The sequence below is a fragment of the Euphorbia lathyris genome, chromosome 10, assembly GCF_963576675.1.
Source record: "Euphorbia lathyris chromosome 10, ddEupLath1.1, whole genome shotgun sequence".
Lineage (NCBI taxonomy): Eukaryota > Viridiplantae > Streptophyta > Magnoliopsida > Malpighiales > Euphorbiaceae > Euphorbia > Euphorbia lathyris.
The window spans coordinates 58073538-58091115 of NC_088919.1; the positions used below are offsets into that span (position 1 = coordinate 58073538).

Below are 17578 nucleotides of genomic sequence, written 5' to 3' on the forward strand. Positions count from 1 at the left end.
TTTTCTTTTTGTTCTAGGAATGTAATTTATTATATATAGGAAGGATAATAATAATATTAATAAAAGTAAGGTTAGGTAAACTAGGGTCTTATCTACTTTCCACCCACGTGTACTCCATTTAATTTGGAAAAATTATAATTATTATAAATATTATAATGCTAACTAATTAGCCTACTCCTAAAACTCTTTCATAACCTGAGACTTCACTCTGTTATATTTTTTTTTTATCATTCTAGCTAATTTATTATCCTAAACCCAAGATTTTACGGATGTTACAGTTCTCTCCCCCTAGAAAGAAATTTCGGCCTCGAAATTTACGTACCAGTAATATCGAAGAGATGTGGGTATTTTTGTTTCATGTGTTCTTCAATCTCCCATGTAGCCTCACGTAATGATCGGTGGTGACTCCAACGGACTCTCACCATTGGAATCTCTCGCCTCCTCAGTTTTCTTATTTGTGTCTCTAATATCTCCACCGGCTCTTCCTTGTATGTCAAATCCCTGACCACTTGGATTTCTGGTTCAGGAATCACATGACTCGGATCCGATCGATACTTTCTTAGCATTGACACGTGGAAAACGTCATGAATCTGTGCTAGCTCTATCGGTAGTGATAATCTGTAACTAGATGCCTGACTGATTTCATCCTGTAACGACCCGGTCCGGAGAGGGTGGCGCCGGGGTAGAAGGCCTGAGCAAGGAGCGGCCCCAAGGGATGGCGATGGGGGCAGGAATGAACTGAATCCCACATCGGAAATGAAGAGGGAGTGATTGGGTCTTATTAGTAAGATGTGAATCCAATACATGCAGACGCGTTTTAAAGCCGTGAGGCCCAATGTGTTGGAATTGGGCCAGAGCGGACAATATCTACATGGTATTGGACCAGGGTGTTACACAATCACAATCTATGATATGAGGATGCAAGTTCAAACTTCTATGATGTACTTCTGCACCTTAATTTTTTAAGGCTTAAACCCCTATTTGGCTCTCAATCTATCCAAATTTTTTTTCATTTGGCATCTAATCTATTATTTGATCACATTTGATCCCTACCTTATTCTAATTGGTGAAATTTCACTCAATTTTAATGGAGCGTGAACAAAATTGTCATCCTATTTACACATAACGATATTTTGACACCGATAAATTTTATTTTTGGGATTTGTTTTTATTTTTTTAATCTAATTAATTATTTTCACGTAAGAAAATTTATATGTTGCTACATGTGAAGTACAAGTATCAAAATACCAGTACACCATCGACATCGTTCAGATCTTACGTTCTTTCCCTCCGGCTCATTTTTCTTTCATTATCAGAAAAGAAATGATGAGATCCGAGGCTCTCCATTTGCTTCCAATGCCAACTGTTCGCCTTTCGGAAAAGTATTATTATGTCTTTATTCATAAATTAAAATAGTCGAGAGTTAAATATAACCAAATAAGGCTCAATAATACTATAAATTTTTCTATAAATAAAACAATTGCATTTTTTTTCTTAAGAAAAACGAAATAAATCATCATACAACATATACCATCATATCTCCAACTAAACTACATGCTTTATGTGTCTCTCTAGTCAATTAGCGTGACCAAAAAAGACAAAAACATCCCATCATTTGGTTTGAAACAGCTTAATTTTGCACAATTTAAAATGCAATAGAAATTCAAATAATTAATTATATAAAAATTATTAAAATGAAGTATAATTTCATTATCATTGTACACTTGCATCTTGATACTGAAATTGAAATTTTATTCATCAGTAAAGAGGACCCCACAGAACTTGTAATTACAAAATAATTGTATGGATGAATTTTTTTTAATGAGAAATAGGCAGATTTGTATTTTCAAAGTATGAAATTAAGCCATTATTTACTGAATTAGTTAGTTATGAAAATTTAATTCGGTTAAAAAAGTTACTCGTTTTATCTGTGTTTGAAATTATATTTTTTACAATTTGAAATATATTTTTTATATTTTTCTATAATCACATTATTCATGTCAAAAATTATTTTCAAACTATTGAAATACAAATTTCGACTGAATAACACTATATTAACCGAGTTTTATGTTTAAAGATGATTTTTTTTTTCACAAAGGGCTTAATTTGATTAAAAATAAAAAATCAAGTACATAATATATCTCAATAAAGTATGATTAAAACAAAGTAACCATAGAAAGTACCATATACACATATATTTAATTAGGGTATCCAATGGTGAAAAAAAAAAACAAAAGACATCTATTTAACTAATATGATTTGCTTAAGAATAATTATTTTCAATAAAATAATATGTATTGCTTGTGTCATTAAATGATTAGTTAAATATATTAGACTTAGCATATAGGCTGGCCTATGCATTTGATCTAAAATTATAATTGCTTCTGAATTTTCAAATGTTTTAAATCACTCATATTTTTATTGAATTGTATTCAAATAATTCATATTTTTTTTCTAATTATATATTTTTTTTTATAGGAAAGGAAAGAAAAAGACAAACAAAACAGCTAAAAAACCTGACCCGGGATTAGCCTAGGAAAGCTAACTCCCACCACATCATCCAAAAGAAGAGAAGACAGGAACTCAGGAGGTGAAGAGAAGGTTGAGGCTCCCAACATCCTCACATGGCCCTCAGCCGCAAGACGGTCCGCCACCCGATTCTGCTCCTTGAAAATATGGCAGAAGTTAATGGAATCAAAGGAAGAAAAAACCCTTCTAATCCCTTTGATTAAATTCTGGCTACTTAAACAAATAGCATTATTATCAGAGATCATTTTGACAGCTTCGAGGTTGTCAGATTCCACAAGCAGCTTCTTCAAACCCAGATTCTTAGCAAGCCTGAGGCCATAAAATATCCTCCAAAGCTCCGCAGAAAAGGAAGAACCCATGCCCAGATTCTGAGCGAACCCAGACACCCAAACACCACCAGCATCTCTCAGTATCCCTCCAGCAGCAATTTTACCGTCCTTTAGACAAGAGCTATCAGTGTTTAACTTCACCACCGCTTCACTATGCCTACTCCAGCCAAAGAGATGGACATTCTTCCTCTAGATAGACCTAGCTAAAGTATCCTCTTTGAAGCTATCTGCAATAGTACAAATCTTTTTAGAGAAGAAATCAAATAAATTAGGATTAACAACAGTTTCTCCTCCAAAAATCTCCTCATTCCTCCATTTCCAAATCTGGTGACAGACAACTGCAAATATGATAACACCATGCTCCAGATCGGCCAGCAACTTCCCACTAACACCATCTATAAACCAGTCGAGATCAGAATGGGACAAGAAAGCAGACAACAACTGGTTAGGGAGAACTTTCCTCCACACCTCTTTACTCTTAGCACAATCTCTAAGAGCATGGCAAATGGTTTCTTTATGCCCTCTGCATCTACTATATGCACCAGACTCCACCAAATGACGTCTTTTTCTATTAGTATTAGTAAGCAACCTATTTTTAACACCAAGCCACAAGAAGCTCCTAATGCGGTACGGAACTTTCAAGGGCCAAATATTCTTCCAAACTTCTGGGTGCGGAGTCTCCAAAATTTGATTGAAGGCCTCAAAAGCTGATTTACAAGAATAAGCCCCGTTGTTTGTCAAAGACCAACAGTGACTGTCCCTGTCTTCCTCCTTGCTACTAATTTTAACTCCTCTAATTTTCAGGAGCGTTTCCAGACTGAGGTAAGAGTCGAACCTCGACCAAATCCAATCACCCTCAGAATCCACCACATCAGCAATCCTCTAATTCCAAATATCTAGAGGCGACAGGAAGTTACAAACCTCTAATAAAGGCTTCTTACCAATCCAGATATCATTCCAAAATCTAATAGATTTACCATTTACCCACATCCCAACCAATCCCAGAGAAAAACTCTGAAAACACATCACTAAGACATTTCCAAAGAAACGAACAATTAATAACTCTCTCCTTAGGACCCCCAAAAATCCTATCCTTTCTATATTTTCTGCACAATAACTGAACCCAAAGAGAAGACGGAAGTTGCCACATCCTCCACAGAAGTTTCATTAATAACAGTTTATTATTGTCCCTAGCTTTTCTTATTCCCAGACCTCCCATATTTTTAGGTTGACAAACCTCATTCCAAGGAACAAGGTGAATTTTTTCCCCTCCTCAGAGTCCCCCCACAGGAACCGACGATTGATTTTATCAAGATCATTAAGAACAGGCTCAGGCAGCCGACAAGCTTGCATAATATGATTAGGAACTGCACAATTGACTGACTGAATCAAAGTAAGACGACCCGCAAGTGAAAGGGTATTAGCTTTCCAATTGGCACATTTACTATTAGTTTTATCAAACGTCTCCTTAAAGAAATCTTTAGAGACTCTATCACTATGGAGGGGAATCCCTAGATATTTACCCAACGAATTAGTCAGAGGTATACCAGAAATTTTACTCAACCTTTTGCAGACTCTTTGACTCATATTTTTAGAACACAACATCCGGGATTTTTGGATATTAAGCTTTTGACCAGAAACAGAGCAGAAACAGTTAAGGATATCCATAATCACACCAATTTGCTCCTCATTGCCTTCCACAAAGATCATAACATCATCCGCAAAGAACAAATGAGTAACCTGGGGACATAATTTATTGATGGAAACTGGATGGAAATTCCTATTGCCAACAGCTTCTTGGATAAGGTGAGTCAATCTTTCCATCGCAATAACAAATAAGAAAGGACTCATAGGGTCCCCTTGACGGATGCCCTGAGAAGGAGTAAACTCCTCTAACATATCCCCATTAATCAAAAACTTGAAAAACAGGCGAAGTAATGCAGGCCTCAATTAAACTCCTCCAATTATCCGGAATCCCTGCTCTCTTCAGACTATCAAGAAGAAAACTCCAGTTTAGGCGATCATACGCTTTTTCCAGATCCAGCTTCAGAGCCACAATACCCCTCTTTCCCTTTTTGATTTTCATAGAGTGGACCATCTCCTGAGCTATGACCACATTATCCATCATCTGTCTCCCTGGAACAAAACTGCCTTAATTCTGGCTAATAATATGAGGAAGAATACACCGGAGTCTATTGGCCATAATTTTGGTAATAGCCTTGTAAAGTACATTACAAAGGCTAATAGGCCTCATTTGTAAGAAAGAAGACAGCTTCTCCACTTTAGGAATCAGGACCAGAAGAGTTTTATTCACAAGCCTAATATCCTCGAAACCATTAAAAACTCCTTTAATAAATCTATAAATACCTTCCTTTACTGTCTCCTAGTGTTTATGATAAAAACCAGCAGGTAAACCATCAACTCCAGTAGCTTTAGTAGCCCCAATACTAAAGATCGCTTGATCAATCTCTTTCTGGTCAATAGGGTGGAAAGCTTCCAAAACTTCATCATCTCCCAATATGGGAAACGTAGTCCTAGAAAGAGCTTTATCTAGATCCAAAAGGTCCTTTTTGAATAAATCTTTATAGAAATTAAGGGCCAAGTGATGAATATCCTCATCCTCATAAACCCAATCTCCATTCGGATCTTTGATAGCATCAATCTGATTCTTCTGCCTTCCAATAACAGTAAAAAGATGGAAATACCTGGTATTGCGATCTCCATCTTTAACCCAAGCTTTCCTAGATTTTTAAAACCAAAGTAACTCTTCCTGCATTAGCACAGCTTCCAACTCCTTCTGGAGAGTTCTAAGAAGACCATCCAAACTATGATCAAACCTAACCTCCAAAATACGGTGGATGCCTTCAATCCTGCTCAAAATTTAAATCTTTCTTTTGATAATATGGCCAAAGATATTTTTATTCCAGCCCACCACATTACTTCTAAAGCCCTCAGCTGCTTGTAGAACATTAGAATGAGGCTTCCAATTATCCTGAACAAAGTTTTTAAACTCAGTATGAGATTCCCAAGCCACATGATACCTAAAAGGTCTATCCCCTCTAGGATGATGGCCTCTCACCAGCTTGACTAAGATAGGACAGTGATCAGAGTGACGAAATGAGAGATTTAACACAGACACTTCAGGAAATCTACTTTGAGCCGAAATGTTAGCATAAACTTTGTCTAAACGAACAAAAGTACTATTTCGTTTCCAAGTATACTTATGACCAGTGGCACCCAGATCCGAAAGCCCACACAAATCCATACTCTGTTTATGATTGAGACATCGATTCACATAGTGATTACCACCCCCTCTTTGATCGCTCATAAAGGCAATATCATTAAAATCACTAGCCACAAACCAAGAATCCTCCATACTTACACTCATAGTATAAAGAACCTCCCACAGCCGTTTACGATTGGCCAAGATAGGATCAACATAAAGAAAAGTGATAAAGAAAGGTTTATTACCAGGATAGATAACTTTACTGTGAATAAATTGTTTATCCATACTAACGATATCAAAATGAACACGATATAAATTGTTTACCAGCCCGGCCAGTAGCCTCCGATCTGACACAATCCAGTTTCTAAACTTTTTAACCACCATCAGCTTTAGCTCCACTGATCTTAGTTTCCATTAAAGCAAAACAAGAAGAGTTAAACCATTTAATTAAATCTTTTACATGGATACGGGTAGCATTGCTAGCCGCTCCTCAAACATTCCACACAAACAAATCCATCAAAAGGGAAGACTACTGACTCCCGGCCCAACATCCTAAACCAGATACTTATTAGGGGCTCGTAAGAGCCTAGAAGAGGTACCAGCAGGCCCCCTTTTTTCCAAAAACTCCATAGAATTTTGGTTATTTTTCTGATTACCCTTAGTTTTTTTCATACTCATTTTCTAATTATATTTAATAATCTTATATTTTTTTATTCAATTGGATTCATTAACTCCAAAATTTCTTTGTCTTAAAAAAAAATCCAAAACTTCAACTAGCCTATAAACTTTCAAAAATTTGTAATTATTTATTTATTTGATATTCTTAGTTACATGTGGTGGGACATATTTCGATTATAAATTCTATTGAGAAATATAAAATTATTGAATATAATTCTGTTTAGAATTTTTAAAAATTGATAAAGCGGGTAAATTATATATGTGGTGTACAACATTTACCATATTTCACAATTTAATATACAACCTTCAATTTACATATAAAACTGTACAACTTTTTGGTGACTTCCTACTAAAATCTACAGTCGGTAATTATGACCGATCAATGCGAAATCAATGAGCCACGTCACCAATTTTGATTTTTAGGGAAGTCAAATTATGGACAGGGCGAGTTGACTGGTTATAATTACCGGCTATACACTAGATCACCAAAAAGTTGCACATTATATGTAACATTGAAAGTTGTACACAAAAATGTGAAAATAGAATAAAATGTACCACTATGTAATTTACTCTTGATAAAGCGGTTGAAGTTTTGTACCTTACTACATGAGCAACTCTAATGGGTGTTGCAAGCTTGTTGCTTGCAACACCCAACCACTAGGGTACATGTACTTTTTTTGTTGCCAATTTATGGAAGTTACTTATTGCAGTAACATTGCAAATTTTGAAATTTGTGACTTTTGTCTGCCACTCATACAAGTTCTGACCGCCTAAATTAAAATAAATGGGTTTTTAAATATTTTTTTATTCTTTAGTATTTGTTTTTTATTCATTCATGTAACAGCAACTATAAACTTTATTTATTTGTTTTTAATTTACTTCATCCAAATATTGTAGAATAGGTCATTTGTTTGTTTTTATTTTATTTTTAATTTATTTACATTTTTTGGATACTTAAATAATTTATGTTAACTTTTTAAATCCATTTTTATTGAATATTTTTTTAGACATATTTTTATATATATGGAATTATTAATAATATTAAGTATAACAATTTTGTTGGATAAAATATTATTATTTATATATTAATGAAGTGAATGAATAAAACAATCAGCTAAATTTTGCCAAATAAGTTTACACAAATAGCTATTAGATCTTTTTCTCTCTTTTAGATCTATCTCCTCTCTTTCAGATCTCTCAGATCTGTTGTCATGGTGAAGAATTTTTATGAAGATTGAGAGTTTTGAGATCTATCTCTTCTCTTTTAGATCTTTCTCTCTCTTTTAGATCTATCTTCTGTTTTTCAGATCTATCTTCTCTCTCTCAGATCTGTTGTCATGGTGAAGAATTTTTATGAAGATGGAGAATTTTGAGATCTATATTCTCTCTCTCAGATCTATTTCTCTCTTTTAGATCTTTTTCTCTCTTTTAGATCTATCTCCTCTCTTTCAGATCTCTCTTCTCTCTCTAAAACACAGGATCAATTTTATAACTCAATTTTTGTTTCTCTCTCTCTCTCTCAATTAGTTATATCTAATAAAATAGACTCCTCCAAATACGAGTCTTTTTCCTTTTCTCTCTCTCTCTCTCTCTCTGTGGCGATGACGAAGGCGACTGCGAAGGGAAGGGTGGATTGGTCGGTGAAGGCGGGCGGAAGGCCGGTGTTGGATCTGGCAAGTCCGGTTTCGGGGCGCGGGCTGGGTGCAGATCTGGTACAGGAGGAGGCTTGGGCGGCCGATGATGGGAGATCGGAAGGATCTCCTCGGGGTAGACGGCGGAGTAACGAAAGACCGAGGGATCGGTCCAGGGATCGTAGTAGATCGGAGTGGGCTGATGGTGGGGAGGCGGATCTGGTTAATTCGGTGCCTGTTTCGGTGGTTGGGGTGGCCGATCTGGATCAAGGAAGGGAGGGTTCTGCGGCTGCCGCGTCTGGCGTTGGGGAAGGAGAAGGTCCGATGTTTTCGGCTGTGGACCGTGGGGTTAAGCAAAACGTTGTGATGGGGGGACGCGTCCTGCGCTTGGTGCTCTGGGAGTGCCGGCCGCGCAAGAAGGGTATTCTTTGCGGCTTGCGCAGGCCGCGCTGGCCGCGCAGGCCGTGCTTGCCGCGCAGGCCACGCAGGCAGCGCAGGCCGCGCAGGCAGCGCAGGCCGCGCAGGCATTTGTGCCGGGGGACTTAAGTCTTTTACTTCCGGGACAAACTATGGAAGGTGTTTCATCCCTAGGCACTCGGGTTACTCAGGGCCAGCATGCCCAAAGTTATCAAAAGGATGGGGGAGCTCCCTCCTAGAGGGATAAGTTGTTAGGGGTGGTGGAGGAGGAACCCATGATGGAGGAGGATACTTTTGAGAACGATGATGGGGATTTTCTCTCCGATTTCGATTCTGAGGATGGTCAGCCTGAGAACCCTTTGTGTCCTAGGATCCGTCTTTCCTCAGAAGACAAGCGGGTCATGAGATCCAAGTGGAAATTGGCATTAATTGTCACTGTTTTGGGGAAAAGAATCAGTTTCAACTACTTTACCCAGAGGATTCAGGCTCAATGGGCTAAGAAAGGGAAGGTTACCATCACTGACCTTGATAATGACTATTATGTCATTAGATTCACAAGGGCTGAGGATTACAATGCGGTGGTCAATGGTGGACCGTATATTATCTTCAATCATGTTTTGGCTCTGATACCTTGGGTCCCAAATTTTGACCCCCATGACTGCTCTGTTAACAGAATCCTTACTTGGGTTAGGTTCCCATGCATTCCTCTTGAATACTATAGTGATAGATTCCTGAACAAGATTGGTAGCCTGGTTGGTAAGGTCCACCATGTCGATAAGACTACCATTGGGGCAGTAAGAGGCAAGTTTGCCAGGGTCTGTATTGATATTGATCTTGCTAAGCCTCTTCTTTCTCAATTCTGTATTCAGAATAAGGTTTTTCATATTGAATATGAAGGTATACATAATATCTGTTTTAAATGTGGTATGTTTGGCCATACATTTGAGGGATGTCCTAAGAAGAGGAAGGAGGCGGAGGAGTTGATGCAACCTATCATAGGTGGAGCTGAGAAAAGTCAGGGGGAAGAAAGGAGTTTTGGGCCATGGATGCTGGCCAAGAGGTCAGTGAGAAGGAAGCCAAGTGCTAATGTTAGTTCTATTCATCCGCCAGATATTAGTCGGAAGATGACTACGCTCCAGATTGCCCCTGAGATCAAGGTCAGACCCCCGGATATCAAGAAGAGGAGTGAGGCTGGTGTGGTCTCAGCTTCTGGCTCGGGGTCTAGGTTCGGTGTCTTGTCCCTGGAGGAAGGTCGGGAATCGGACCCTTCCAATGAACATATTGATTTGAGCATGCCTGGTCTGGAATCGGTCGAGCCTGTTTCTAGTCGGGGTAAATCTATTAATCCCCTCTTTGTCTCTGATGCTAAGGATAAAGGGAGCTCCCAGTCTCACCTTTCTACAGGGGAAGGGTCGAGTAGTAAGGCTGTTTCTCTGAATCCTCCTGTGGATGCTCCTATTGGAAAAGCTATAGGAGTGAGTAAGATGAACATGAAGAAACTTAAAGTGAAACCTAAGAAGAACCTTAATGGGTTAGACTTTTGGGCTAAAAGGGGACCTTCTGGGACTTCCTCTAGGCTCTCAGGAGCCCCGAATAAATACCTGATCTAGGGTTTGGGCTTGTGTTAGTAGTCTTCCTTTCTGATGGATTTCTTTGTTTGGAATGTTAGAGGTGCGGCGAGCAAGGCAACCCGCATTCATGTTAATGATCTTATTAAACAGTTTAACCCCTCCTGTTTTGTTCTTCTAGAGACCAAGGTCAGTGGAGCCAAAGCAGACGAGGTGGTTAGAAAGTTTAAGAATTGGAATTGTGTCAGATCGGAGGCTACTGGCCGGGCTGGGGGGATTTGGCTCTTTTGGAAGCCAGGTCTTGTTAATATTGATATTGTTAGTATGGACTGTCAGTTCATTCATAGTAAGGTGTGCTACCCTGGTAATAAACATTTCTTTGTTACCTTTGTTTATGCCGATCCTGTTCTTTCTAATCGTACAAGGTTGTGGGAGATCCTTCATTCTATTAGCTCTAACATGGTGGAGGCTTGGTTGGTGGCCGGGGATTTTAATGATATTGCCCTTTTAAGTGATCAGAGAGGAGGGGGTAATCATTATGTGAACCGGTGCCTTAACCACAAGCGTAGTATGGATCTGTGTGGGCTTTCAGACCTGGGTGCTGCTGGCCACAAATTTACCTAGAAAAGAAATAGGTTGTTTGTGAGGTTGGATAAGGTGTATGCTAATGTTGCGGCCATTCTGAAGGTTTCCTGAGGTCAAGGTGCTGAATCTCCCCTTCCGTCACTCTGACCATTGCCCTATCCTCATTAATTTGGTCAAAGGTAACCGGCTGAAAGGTAACAGACCCTTTAGATATCTTGTGGCTTGGGATTCTCATCCCGACTTTAGGAATTTCGTGAAAACCAATTGGCATCCCCACTCTGATGTTCTCCTCGCTGCTGAGGAATTCAGAAGGAAGGTGGTTGTTTGGAATAAAGACATCTTTGGCCATATTATCAGGAGGAAGAATAAACTCTTGAGGAGGATGGAAGGCGTTCAGCGTTGCTTGGAGGCTCGTTTCGACCATAGCTTAAATGGTCACCTTAGAGCTCTCCAGAATGAGTTGGAAGCTGTGCTTAGACAGGAAGAGCTTCTTTGGTTCCAGAAGTCTAGGAAGGCCTGGATTCAAGACGGGGATCGGAATACCAGGTTTTTTCATCTCTCTACGATCATTAGGAGACAGAGGAATAGGATTGATGCTATCAAGGACGCTAGTGGCGAGTGGATTTTTGAGGAGGAAGACATTCGTCGCTCAGCCCTTGATTTCTACAAGGACCTGTTTAGAGAGGAAGCTGTGGACTTGGAGAGTGCCCACTCTGGTATTTCCTTTCCTCGTTTGGGGGAGGAGGCTATTAAAGATGCTTTCCATCCTATTGACCTTAAAGAGATTGATCTGGCCTTCTCTAGCATAGGGTCCACTAAGGCTCCTGGGATTGATGGTATCCCCGCTAGTTTCTATCATAAACACTGGGATACTGTTAAGGAGGGCATATACAGTTTTGTGTTAGGTGTTTTTGGTGGCTCTAACGATATCAGGTCGGTTAATAAAACCCTCATTGTCTTGATTCCTAAGGTTGTTAAGCCTTCCTCCTTCCTCCAGATGAGACCCATCAGTCTTTGTAATGTTTTGTATAAAGCTATTACTAAGATTGTGGCTAATAGAATCCGGAAGATCCTTCCGGATATAATTAGCCAGAACCAAGGGAGCTTTGTTCCTGGTAGACAATTGATGGATAACGTTGTTATTGCCCAGGAGGTTGTCCATTCTATGAAGATTAAGAAAGGTAAGAAAGGGATTGTGGCCCTCAAACTGGATCTGGAGAAAGCCTATGATAGATTGAACTGGAGCTTTCTTCTGGATAGTTTAGCCAAAGCTGGCATCCCGGAGAACTGGAGGATTTTGATTGAGAAGTGTATCTCCTCTCCTGTTTTCCAGGACATGATCAATGGGGACATATCGGATGAGTTTTCTCCTTCCAGAGGAATTCGTCAAGGAGATCCTATGAGTCCCTTCCTCTTTGTTATTGCCATGGAAAGACTGTCTCACCTGATCCAAGAGGCGGTGTGCAAAGGGACTCTCCACCCTGTTTCTATCAACAGACATTGCCCCCCTATTACCCATTTACTCTTTGCTGATGACGTCATGCTTTTCGTTGAGGGTAATGAGGAGCAAATTAAAACAGTTATGGATATCCTTGATTGTTTTTGCGAGGCTTCTGGCCAGAAGGTTAACATCCAAAAGTCCCGTATGCTTTGTTCCAAAAATATGGACAATAGCTTGTGCAGAAGACTGAGTGAGCTCTCCGGCATACCTCTGATGAACTCTTTGGGGAAGTATCTTGGGGTTCCTCTTCACAGTGACAGGGTTTCCAAAGCCTCTTTCAAGGATATTTTGGACAAAACTAATGGTTTGTGTGCTAGCTAGAAAGCTAATTCTCTTTCCCTTGCAGGTCGCCTTACCTTGATCCAGTCAGTTAACTGCGCTGCTCCGAACCACATCATGTAGGCCTGTAAGCTTCCTGAGCCTGTCCTTAGTGACCTGGATAAGATAAATCGGCGTTTCCTGTGGGGTGAGTCTGGAGATGGGAGAAAGGTTCACCTGGTCTCGTGGAAGGAAGCTTGCCAGCCTAAAAACAGGGGGGGGTCTTGGTATTAGGCAGGGAAAGGACAATAATAAAGTCCTGTTAATGAAACTTCTTTGGAGAATGTGGCAATGCCCCTCCTCTCTTTGGGTCCGTCTCTTGTGCGGGAAGTATCGGATAGATAGAATCTTTGATGGCCCGAAGGAGAGGGTTGTTAGCTGTTCCTTTCTCTGGAAAGGGCTCAGTGCCGTGTTTGCTGAATTCTGTACGGGGATTGGCCTGGAGGTGGGTAATGGTAGATCTATTAGCTTCTGGTATGACACCTGGATTGGTGATAAACCGCTGATTGATGTGTGTAATGCCCCTCCGTCGGCTGATCTCCTTTCCTGGAAAATTGCTGATGTGGTGGACTCGGAGGGAGACTGGATCTGGTCAAAGTTCGACTCTTTCTTTAGTCTGGAGACCCTTCTTAACATTAGAGGAGTGAAGATTAGCTATCAAGAGGAGGATAAGGATAGACATTATTGGGCCTTGACGAATAATGGTACTTATTCTTGTAAATCGGCCTATGAAGCTTTTACCCCTAATAGGGGTGATCCTCCCTTGGAGATTTGGAAGTCCATATGGTCCCTCAAGATCCCTTACCGTATCAGGAGCTTCCTTTGGCTGGGTATCAAAGACAGGCTCCTTACGAATGCGGATAGGCACAGAAGGCACTTGACTGAGTCTAGTGCCTGTAGTAGATGCAGAGGCAATGTGGAAACCTTGTGCCATGCCTTGAGGGATTGCCCAAATAGTAAGAAGATCTGGGAAGGGATCCTCCCTCATCACATCCTCCCTTCCTTCATGGCCTTTTCCGAAGGGGACTGGTTCTCTCAAGGAGCCAATGGGAACTTGCTGGCCAACATGGAGCACGGTGCCATCCTCTTTGCTATTACTTGTCACCAAATCTGGAAGTGGAGGAATGAAGAATTATTTGCGGGTAAGGCTGTCCATATTCCTGATTTACTGTTTTTCTTCTCGAAGAAGCTCTTTGTTATTACTAAAAGCTTTGAAAGAGATTCCCTTGTTCGCCCCTCCCCGGATAAAGAGATCCTGCTAGTTGGCTAGAGTAAGCCTAGAGAAGGGTTTGCTAAGTTGAATACTGATGGCTCCTGCCTTAGCAATGGCAGAATTGCTGCTGGAGGAGTTCTTCGGGATGCTGGTGGCAATTGGATGGCGGGGTTTACCCATAACTTGGGGACGGGCTCCTCCTTTTCTGCGGAGCTCTGGGGTATCTTGTCAGCTATTAAACTCGCCATTCGCATGGGTGTTAAAAAGCTCTCGGTAGAATCTGATAATCTGGAGGCTATTAACAGGATTTCAGATAGCCAGGCTGTTTGTCTGAAGAGCCAGAATCTCATCAAAGCTATTTTGAGGCTTCGTCCTGCCTTTGAGTATCTTAATTTCTCCCATATTTTTAGGGAGCAAAACTGCGTGGCGGATCGCTTAGCAGCTGGGCATAGGAGAATGTTAGGTGTTTCTACCCTATCTGTTCCTCCTTCTTTTCTTTTGCCTTCTCTCCTAGAGGATAGGATTGGAGTCAGCCTTCCTAGACTGATCCCGGTGTAGGTTTTTTGTTGGTTTTGTTTTTTTCCTTTCCTTTCTTACCAAAAAAAAAATGAAGTGAATGAATGAAATTATATGATAATGAAACATTGAAGTAACAAATTAGTACAGTGATGTATTTTATGTGTGTGTTTCTTTGTAACTTAGAGGTGTCACATCACTAATGTTGCCATGTTATAAAATTTCCTCTTTTGTAAGTGTACTTTATTCTTTTACAATCTTGTCTCAAACTGAAAATAGGATCTGTAAACAAAATGGAGTGGAGCTTTATTCTTGCTTGCTTTGTTTTCCTTTTCCTTTCCCTTTGTTTAATAACTCTGATTCTGAACCAAAGACATTCAAGAACTGCTTCCAAGCACCGACCACCAGGTCCACCGGCGTGGCCAATCATCGGCAACATCTTCGATCTCGAAAACCTCCCACACCGGAGTTTATACGAACTTAGGTTCAAGTACGGTCCAGTAATTTGGTTGAGACTCGGGTTCACTAACACCCTTGTAATTCAATCCGCCAAAGCAGCTGAACATCTTTTCAAGAATCACGATGTTCCATATTCCGACAGAAAAGTTCCTGATGCTTTAACTGCTGGTAACTACAACAAAGGATCTCTTGCTCTATGCCGGTACGGCTCCGATTGGCGAATGCTACGCCGTTTAGTCACACTTGAGCTCACCACCGGCAAGAAAGTCATCGAATCTGTTAATATTCGGCGAAAATGCGTGGACAGGATGATAAGATTCATCGAGGAAGATGCATCAGAAGCTCGTTCTAGAGGAGAATCAGGAGAAATAGTGTTATCTAGGTATGTTTTTGTTATGACATTTAACTTGATCGGAAACCTTGTTTTTTCCAGGGATTCAGTAGATTCTCATTCTGAAGAAGGTTCTGAGTTCTTTGATGCATTGGATGAGTTCGTGAAATTGAGTGGGATTCCTAATCTGGCTGACTTCTTCCCGTTATTGAAAGTGTTTGATCCGCAGAGGATCAGGAAGAACATGGAAGGGGCGTTGGCAAGAACTATGAATGTAGTGGAGAAGTTCATGAATGAAAGGATTGAAGAAAAAAAATCAGGAAAAATGATGCAGCGCGGAATCCACTGAGAGTTTTAAACCGTAAACTCACAAAGGCTAACAACTTATCTAACTAAACTAGAAGGAGTGGATCCTAATTCATGGACTAAATCCATAGGAATAGTGAAATCCCCATTGTTGAATGTATAAAACCTTAACAAACTTCACAAGGAAGAAGATGATAAATTGTATTTCATAAAAGTTAACCTATTACAAAAAGAAAGAGATGAATTTATAGCATCTCAAAAACCTAGTTGCCAAATTACAAAAAGGGTAAGCTATCTACTAATTACAATACAAATATAAAAGGGTAAAGTAGGGTTAATGGTAAAGGGGTGGCATGCTTGTAAATAAGGAGTGGTAGAGTTGTAAATAGGGAGTGGCAAAGGTGTAATTAAAGAGTGGTCCCAAGCATGAAGAACTTGGTAAAGAAGTTTACTCCAGGCGGGACACGCCCCGCGTGGGTCTTGATACGCCCCGCGTGGAAGAGACACGCCCCGCGTATGAGGAGGCACGCCCCGCGTGTTCGAGCTCCTGGAACTGGTTCTCTTTGAAGGTTCGATCCACGCCCCGCGTGCTGGACAACATGCCCGCGTGAAATGCCTAAGAGACCCCTCTTCCCACGTGCTTTCCTCCTTTCTCTTCGCTCCGGAGTCACGCCCCGCGTGTCCTCTCTCACGCCCCGCGTCCAGGGACAAAGTGTCCTCATAAAAAAAAAAGAGACTAAGGACTTTTTGGATTCTGTTTTGGAGCTTCAAACTGATGATAAGATGTCAACTCACAATATGCTCATAATCATAATGGCAATTAATTCATGTAGAGAAATAGTAAAACTTTTTCCTTTTTTTTTGTTTAATGGGGATATATTATGTATTTTCAGGAAATATTTTTTGCTGGAACAGAAACTACGAGTGGAACTATTGATTGGATAATGACAGAACTGTTTCGTAACCCACAATCAATGGAAAGAGTTAAAGAAGAGCTTAATCGAGTTATCGGATCCAAAAGAAAAGTTGAAGAGAGTGATATAGATGAATTGCCATATTTACGAGCAGTAATTAAAGAATCAATGCGATTACATCCTGTAGTTCCATTTTTACTTCCACGGAATACAACAGAAGAAACAAAATTCATGAGATATGTTATACCAAAAGATACACAAGTCTTTGTAAATGCTTGGGCAATAGGAAGAGACGCAGAAGCTTGGGAAGATCCATTGAGTTTTAATCCTGAGAGATTTTTAGGATCTAATATTGATTATAGAGGTCAAAACTTTGAGTTGATTTCATTTGAATCTGGAAGAAGGACTTGTGTGGGAATGGCGTTGGCTCATCATATACTTCATCTCATAGTTGGCTCATTGCTTCATAGTTTTGATTGGGAGTATCATTCAGAAGCAATAGATATGAAAGAAAAGTTGGGAATCAATATTAAGAAGCTTGTACCTTTGAAAGCTATACCTAAGGTTAAGAAAAAAATGGTGGAATGATGAATGTTATTTGAGGGAGATTCTGCATTTTCATTTGTTGTTATTAGTTGTTGTCTTCTTTTCCTCTAATATTACATTGAATTATTATGTGATTTGGTTTGTTGTTGTTTAATTTTTTTTTTCTATTTTTCTTTTTTGTCCTTATGTTAATATATAGAGAAATAATGTTTTGTATTATTGGTAGCTTTGTTTGCATTTATTTCCAATTCCTAGACAATGATATTTATTAAGAAAGGTGCAGAGATGGACTCTGGCTACATAAGAAAATTTGTTATAAGCCAATCAGTACAAAGAAATTATCTAAATAAAAGGAATTGAACATAATGGCTTCTTTACATTAGTTTCCCAATTACAATTTCTCCGAGCTAAAACCAAGGAACAATTGGAATACAATCAAATAGTCGGGGAGATATCCTCTAGCAGAACCCGAATGGTGTTTGCGTTGTCAGCAATGCGGTGGTTGGGTGAG

The 17578-nt window shown here is 39.9% G+C and overlaps 1 protein-coding gene across 1 annotated transcript; it reads left to right on the forward strand.

Annotated features, from left to right (window-relative positions):
• Positions 1–14804: 14804 nt before the first annotated feature.
• Positions 14805–17109, forward strand: LOC136208179 (iridoid oxidase-like). Its single transcript, XM_065998989.1, has 3 exons — positions 14805–15617; positions 16325–16423; positions 16501–17109. The coding sequence occupies exons 1-3, from the start codon at positions 14805–14807 to the stop codon at positions 17107–17109; spliced, it is 1521 nt and encodes a 506-aa protein (XP_065855061.1).
• The last annotated feature ends 469 nt before the right edge of the window (positions 17110–17578 follow it).

Excerpts from the sequence above, each read along its gene's own strand:
- LOC136208179 (XM_065998989.1), top strand. The coding sequence starts at position 14,805 with ATGGAGTGGAGCTTTATTCTTGCTTGCTTTGTTTTCCTTTTCCTTTCC. Across the intron at positions 15,618-16,324 it reads AAAGGATTGAAGAAAAAAAA|CTCATAAAAAAAAAAGAGAC; the intron begins TCAGGAAAAATG and ends GGACAAAGTGTC. Across the intron at positions 16,424-16,500 it reads ATATGCTCATAATCATAATG|GAAATATTTTTTGCTGGAAC; the intron begins GCAATTAATTCA and ends ATGTATTTTCAG.